Raw genomic sequence first — 8,062 nt, 5'->3', positions numbered from 1 at the left:
TTCTGATCCAAGACCAGCTTCAGCTAAACATCTTTGTTAGCTATCTTTGAACAGAATGAATCCTAGCAAAGGAAAACAACCCTTTGAAAGACAGAAAACCATCAGTGAGTTACTGTACATATTACATGCATAGCATCAGAAGACAGACACCATAAAAACAACAGGTTTCACTTTTAACTGTAAACAGGTATAATACAGTATTATTTTCTGAGTAAAACAACACAAACATTACTTATCACCTAGGAATAATTGTGCACAGCATACTTCAGCACTCAGAAACTAAATTTCAGTTATCTTGTAGCTATTGCTGACAAATATTGCCTTTAAGAAAACTGCAGCTGCGTATGATAATATACAACTGAATGTGTAAGAAACACAGACATCTGGGCTTTGTTATCCTCCCACATGCCTCATTCTTAACAGAAGCTGGCACTTCTCATCTACATCCTGAGGACAACATGCTTCCAGTCATTTTGGCCAGCTGAAAAGGAAAGATACTAACCCATATGGCCTCTCTCTCCTCATTAACACATGGTAAGCATTTACTTAGCTTTTCACCATTTTGAGATCAGGCTTTAGGGCTTCTTAGAGTCCAGTTTGGTAGAATACCAGACTATAAAACCAAAACAAGACACTCAAGACTATGCTGACTGAGAAATGATCAGAGCCCACACAGATTTTCTGACAATTATTCAAATTATAAAATAAAATCTAAGTGTTTTTTTCTCCCACTTTACAAATGTTTGAGGCCAAATAATTCCCTTATTTTGAGATCTAAATTAATGAAGTCTTAGGCTTTTTCCTGTGAAACTTTACAATGCAATTTCTCCAAAATTAGTACAGTGCTTAAAGAGTACATAAAAAGGTTCCTACTTCTTTCTATCAGATCTTCCATGACCACAGGCACAACGTTGTACAGTTTTAAATTAAAAGAGCAGCCACCAGTGATTGTTCTTTCAGTGTAATTTTAAGGGAATTATTTCAATCTCAGTACTGAACAAGTTTTAAAAGGCAATGGATTCATTATTTCTGTGTACTTTGAGAGCTGATGGAAGCATATCCAATGTTCTATCGTGCTGTCACCATCCAAAGTCCCAGTGCAACATTGGCAGCCAAAAGTGCACTACCAGCAAGCAAAATTAAAAAGCCCACAAGCTCTCTGTTTTGTTTTTCCACAATCAGGGAGCTCAGAGTGGCTTCCAGGAATGAATTTAATATCCACTGACCATCCAAAGCGAAGCAAGGTACAGCATTGATAACTGCCAGTGCTCCTGACAGTGAAATTAGGTACCTGGTTGACATTAGTTAAGGTTCATAACTAATATCCAAAAAAATGTAAAAAAAAAAATTAATACAAACCGTATTTTTTATTTCTAGTATGCAGAGAGAAACATATGAGGGTTATATTTTTAGCTGCCATTCTGTTTCACAGAAATTATATGAGTACAATGAATTTTACACCATAACATATCAGCTCAGAGAATTGCCTTTATAGATTTGTTTTTAAGCACTAGGTTTGGATACTTAAACAACCTGCACTCTTCTCAACTTGGATGAAAGCAGGAGACAGCAAAACTACACTTAAAACTGCCCATCGTCCTCCCTTGCTCTGTGTGGTTTTGGAGGAAGGTTATAGTTCTGACACCATGCCTGAAATAAGAAGGTATTCTAGACCTATGACCTAAGTATGAAATAATGATTAGGAATATTTTCCAAAACAATCGCTCGCTGGATTAAGTAAATGGCTAGAATATAATTGGAAATCTGGCCTCTCTCTCCTACTTACCTGTTAGCCAGAAAAGCTGAGTGGATTTCTGCACATGCATGTGCATGTGAGAATGAGGCAAGGGTAGATCATTTTTATTGTTGGTAAAGGCCTGCTAACTGTAATACCTACCTCCATCCTATAATGGCTGGACAAGACGACATACAACTCAGAAAGCAGCTGGGTCACCGTGAACCTTGGTGTGTTCCCACAAAAGGAGAGCTTATGTAGCATCTTTACTCTAGTTTTACGGACTACACTGAACTACACCATTTAATTGTTCTATAGCCACGCATAAACATTTCAGTTTCTAAGGCTAAGGGTTCTTAGATTAGCCATATTCAAGCCTACTAACCTTTATGTATGCTTATATATATCATCTCATTCGTTAATAAGCATGTTTTCACTGAATTATCATCCTGCTTTTTGAATAGGCTAAGTTTTCTTTTCTGTTGAAGAAAAAAAAAAAAAGCACAACCATACTCTGTTATTTAGTTCAGTATAATGACTCAAAAATGATAAAACTCTTGACATACCAAAGCTAGCAATAACATCTCATTTGTCCTGCTGTAAATTCAGGCTTACTTTAACTTTATCATCTGAGCTGTTAAGACTTACCCTGAAGAAAGAGTTAAAAAAAGCACCGACCAAAAATATCCTGCTAAGCACAAGAAAGTGAGAGATTTCATTTTGAGCTTGGCACATGGACAATAATCAATGCAGAGATGGGATAAAGATGTCAAAACTCTACAGAAATGTTTCACAGCATCCTGTCTAAAATGATAACCAACTGAAATTTTGCTGGGTCACCAAATTCTAAACAGTTCCCTTCTTGCCTTAAAAGAACAAACATACTTCAAAGGATACTTGCAAAATGTCTCTATCACCACAGGCAGATCGATGCTTAGAAAGTTTTGTCGTGGTACAAAACTGCTGAGACTTACTGAAATGAAAATATAAAGATACACAAAACATGAACAGTCATTCCAGGACTATAACATTATGAATTTTAGATTATAATTTTGCAGAAAAATAAGATCTGAAATGACATTTCTTCAAGAATGAATAACCAATCTAAATACGGTTTTGCTTGGGTTTTGTTTTTAGAAGAGTGCAGCTGTTAAATCTTTCTTAAACATGGTCACTATCATAATAAAGTCACTCCATAAAATACAATTACCATGATTTCAGTAAAAGTAGATCTAAGATATATATTTTCAGAGGCAACTGGACATCTGTAGTCATAAAGACCACATTGTGTAATTTAAGTCCTTTTCAAAGAAAAACATATAAAAAGAGATTATAGTTACCAGACTTTTTCAACATATGCAGTCCACATGTATACATTCATACTGTGGGTGCACACGTGTACTTTCTCTGAAGGCCAGAAAATTCTTCTCTTGCAGTACCTGCAGAAGATCCTCCCGACCTGAGGCTGAGCTCATGGTGTACAGGAGCGGGGCAGATAGGGAGCAGAGTTCTGGAGTCACTCTGAGAAAGCAAAGGCTAGGAGATGATGCACAGCTGCATTACACATCTTAACACCAGTTAGCCAGTACAAAAGTAGCTTCTTTTTCTGCCTTCAGATGATACTGTAAGTGACTCCAAGATGTAACTTAGTGCAACTTAAAAACCTGGGAGGTGGGAGTCAGCATTCTTTCTATAAATAGTGACTGGAAAATTGCAGTTTCAAGCACCACATGACCTTGAAACACGTCTTTACTACTGTAACTTCTTTGAAGGTGTACATGAAGCTTCAGCTGACTGCATATCAAAAGTTTATGAGAGACTCCTCAAAGAAAACTGAGGTAGCCTGAGACCTCCCAGAGTGCACTCTGTTAGTACAGGGATGCTCCATCTGGGTTGTCTCATAAAAAGTCTTGATGCAGTCTTTCAAAGTAAACAGCACTCAGTCTGCCAGCCTCAGGGACCGTTTGAAAGACTTAGTTCTGTGACAGCTGGAAGAAAGACACCTTTCCTACTAGAAGGCTCCACTCATAGCATAGCGGAGTCTTATCCCCAGAAGGAAGAGGTTTAGGTAAATTAAGGCAGAATAGAAAATCACCTTAAGAATGAGCTTGCACAGTATCAACAATAGTCACTCTGTCCCTAAAGAACAACTTTGGACGTGAGTTGAGGCCAGCCACAATGACCTGAATTTTCCCTACCAACCTGGGAAAAAGTTATAGCCATAAGAAATACCATCTCCACAGAGATATGTGAAAGCAAGAGTTCAAATCCCACTCAATACAAACATCCCTTGGGAAAGGAACAATTTAACCCACCCTTTGAGAAATTTTAAAACTATAGGCTAAGAGAACACTGGTAACCTCACAGCACTAGTACATAACATACCAAAAGTGCTGCTAAGTATATCTTAGTTAAGAACGCGATCAAATTTCTTCAGGTTCAATAAACAATTCACGGACACTGGAACAGAGATGAGGGGAAAGTAGTTCCAAAGGCACATGAGGCAGAGAACTGGTCCACTCAGTCACATAAACACATTTTCTTCTGCTAATAGAGGCCCTTCTGATGAGTCAGAGGTGATAATTAGTCCAACCAGCAAGCATACCATGGGATGGAGAGATTTGGATAGCAAGGAGTCACAAAACCAGAATGGGTTTGGTGTGGCAACAAGCAGAGAACTTTCCAATACCAAAACTGCTGCAGCTGTGCCAAGACAGCTTGAAAATCGTGTTCTCTCTTACCTTAGCTTAAGAAAGACCTTTGATTTAGGGGAACTGAGAGAAAATAAATAAGTCTGTTGGACTATTGAGTGAAGAATATAACAGACAGAAAGCCTGGACACCACCCAGCTCAGAAAGTCAGAGGCATCCAAGTGAAGTGATATCCAAAGCAAACAACTCATCAAGCTGAAGGCTGGTATCAGAACATCTGATCAGAGCTCTCGTTCATGAGCCAAAACAGCAAAATGGCTGAGGCAGCCAGCATATTCAAAGGTTTCAGAAGACACACACTGCAATATACTGTAATTTCAAAGCTTGACTGCCTCTTGACAAACACCTAATGGCCACTAACAAGTCACCATCCCAAACCTGAAGTTGTGCCTACATTGAGAATGGATCACTAATCTCCTTCCCTCTTTGTTACAACAAACTGTTGTCCCTGACAGCCACTAGACATGGACCTAAACTCCAAACCTTGCTGCTGAAGCAATCTCCAAAACACAAAGAAACTCTTCAGGAAGTTGCTGGACTGAGCTCTAGACGCTGTAATAGAAGGCAATGAATTTAGTGGCTGTAATGGATCAAACCTAATGGCAGCAGGCAAATCTGTCCTTCAAGGAATAACAAAAGAATTACAGAAATTATGTTCTCCAGGCTTGTATTCACAAGACACTGCTGGGAAAAGGTGAACAGCAATGAGGCTGAGTGAGAGAAAACAGTCATTGTTTTCCCACTCCAATTAAACAATTCTTTGACCTGGAATTAACATTTCTTTTGTTGGCTAATGCTAGACGGTGTTGGCAAATATTAAGAAGAATGCACAACGCACACAATTTTAATTAGAAGTGGTTTGGAGACTAGGTTGACCAAAGAGCTTTTCAAAACCTCTTCATGGGGGAAAGGGCATGTATGTTATGGAGGAGAGGGACAATACAGCATGAGATATTTCTGCGTGGTCTCCAGAAGAACTGTACATGTAACCCTTTAAATATGGGTTGAAAGCAAAGAAGGATCATCCTCAGCAATGAGGGGAAACAAGCATGGAAGTACTGAGAAACCAGACTGTACCAGATGGACCTTCATCAGGGATTATGGCTGTTGTTGCCAAAAAACTCCCCAAAGCTAGGCAGTGGCTTTTTTTTAGAACACTTGGATACAACAGAAGTAGGAGACTGGTCCAGTTTGGGGAAATTATCTTCTAGGTAAGTTCCATCTTCTTTTCATGAAGGAAATCTTGCAGTTTTTGGTCCCTGATGGGCGATGCAGATACAGTAACATTCAGGGATATGATCTTCCCTCAAGCAGTGTGAATTCCAAATGTGGATGTTAGTCACCAAATTCTTCCCAACCAACAAGGGCCAGAGAAGGAAGCCAAGATTTTGCAATACCAGAAATGACAAGAAGGAATATAAAAAACCCATACAAAATAAAGAAGAAACACTGCAAAGTTGCATGGCAATAATGACAGGGCCCTCCATTTCAACCTTACATATCACCTCTTCAACACAGGGAGAGCCTCTAGAGCATAACTGGTCTGCAATAAGAAAAGTCTAAAAGTCTTGAGTAATACCACATGAATTAAACCCACAGTATGAATTTATATTGGATTACATCAGATACTTTTTACAGAGAGAATGCTAATTAAAAGGATTAATCAATGTGTCCATCCTAAACAACATGCATTCCTAATCATTCCTTCTGTTTTAGTTTTGGCCAAATCTCCAGCACTGTAAGTTCATTTAGGATTATGATTCTTTACAGGGTTTTTTTTATACTGAAAACAAGAGCTATATATAGCATCCATATCAACAAAAAATATTTTTGCTAGGATATTTTACTTTAAGGAAACAGAAACATTTTATAGAAGTAAGCTGTATAGCCTATTTCTTGCAAGTAGCTAACATGGATATAAATTTTTAAAATATTGTATCTGGAAGCTAGCTTCAAATGAAAATATTAAGTAATTACTGCTTCTCCATAAATCAGGACTATCATGACAACAATATAAGCCTAGAGTAGAAAATAATACATGCATAATCTTAGAATGTTTTTCAAACATTACTTTAGTGACATTTCTAGAGAAAGTAAAGTCATAGTACACACTAGTGCAACTCCCATATCAGGTTGTCTGTTAAATGTAGCACCGCTCTAAAAAGTAATGTTTCCTGCAGGCAGAAAGATCACACTAAAGAATAAGGCATTTCACTAAAACGTATTCCTATTTCAAAATTCACACAGTAGAGGAAGAAACTACTTCCCTTTCTCAACTGTAAAAAAATGGTTACCACATTCTGATCAGTCACATTTGGAAAAAAAAAAATCAAACCTGTTGGCCCCAAGCCAGTATTGTACAATGCAAAGTTAAGTCTGAAATATTTAGCAGTTGTTTCATTGGAATGCACGGAACTCTATGATGGTACAGTAGACTACCTGCTGCCCAAGCCAGGATCCTATAATTTTAGCTCTGGTGTTTTTCCAAGGGAAGCATAGAGCATAGGTTGCATTTGCAGCAAAGTTTGTAATAAAGTCAAGCTTTTAGCTTTCAAATTAACACATTCAATGTGCAATTCCCAGGGTACAGTAAATGACCTTAGAATTATATTCCTGTAAATACACAGTAATTTATATTTTCACACAGTAACTTCTTAAAGTAGAACTACCTCTTTAGATGCAATAACATTCTTTTCTGACTTCTGAAAGACTGACAGGTTCGATTGTTTTGCAGAATTACTGTTCAGTAGGAAACACTGACTAAAACTCCATTGCGCCAACACATTGGAAAAGAGAACAATATCAATTGTTCTAGAGTACCTACAGTTTGTATTGTTAGTGACCAAGGAAGGGAACTTAAAATAATTATCAAACCCTATTCTTAAAATTTGTTGCTGCATTTGGAATAGATGTCACCAGATATAAAACTGTGTGTTGCTATCACACAGGTGAACAATGTTTTCCTCCTAAAGGGCAAGAGGGCAGAAATAACAAGTGAAGAGATCATATTTTGGGCTTAAATGAGGGTATAGTGTAAATAAGTAGAAATAAATAATTTGTCACAGAGTATCAAAATGTGACCAGCACAGCAAGATAAAGGCTGACAGATTAACTAAAAATATGTTTATGCAAGAATGCTAATGGATTTACACTACCAGATTTCATCACTGTTTCTAAGCTCTTTCGTACCTAATTCCAGTGCTTATTCAGAAAAGTACAATTCCTTGCTAAGGAGGTACTTCAAGATGTCTGAAGTAAAATCTCCTCCTGCGAGGTATAGCTGTCTGTCAGGAACAGACAGGTTCCTCACAGGAAGGGACAGTAGTTTAACACTTCATTCTTTCTTAAGCCCATCTGAAGCTAATTTTCACCATGCCACTCAAGCTACTAAGTAGGGATGTTAATGAGTTTGTTCATTCTTTCCATACTTGCTCCAAGAGCAGAATTACTTTTTACTTGTATACCTGGCTCAAGGGTGTAAGCTTGTCTAAAGGAGAGCCATAGTCCATTTCAAAGTGAGGAACTAAACTGTTATATGTTATTGACTTTAGGGCACTCAAATAAATAAAAAAATATTCAGGAAAAAACTATGTTGTGATTGTACTTGTGGCTCAGT

At 37.7% G+C, this 8,062-nt stretch overlaps 1 protein-coding gene across 1 annotated transcript in view; it reads right to left on the bottom strand.

Annotated features, from left to right (window-relative positions):
• Nucleotides 1–657: 657 nt before the first annotated feature.
• MBTPS2 (membrane bound transcription factor peptidase, site 2) overlaps nt 658–8,062 on the bottom strand; it is a 32,366-nt gene continuing 24,961 nt past the window's right edge. Inside the window, exons 10-11 of the mRNA XM_050907953.1 lie at nt 2,633–2,708; nt 658–1,291 (exon numbers count right to left, since the gene is read on the bottom strand). Of these exons, the coding sequence (XP_050763910.1) occupies nt 1,069–1,291; nt 2,633–2,708 (299 nt within the window). The 3' untranslated portion in view covers nt 658–1,068. The remainder of the gene's footprint in view (nt 1,292–2,632; nt 2,709–8,062) is intronic.

Source organism: Gymnogyps californianus, chromosome 1 (genome assembly GCF_018139145.2).
Source record: "Gymnogyps californianus isolate 813 chromosome 1, ASM1813914v2, whole genome shotgun sequence".
Lineage (NCBI taxonomy): Eukaryota > Metazoa > Chordata > Aves > Accipitriformes > Cathartidae > Gymnogyps > Gymnogyps californianus.
Note: the sequence above shows the minus strand (reverse complement) of the source record. Positions and strands in the feature narration are given on the sequence as shown.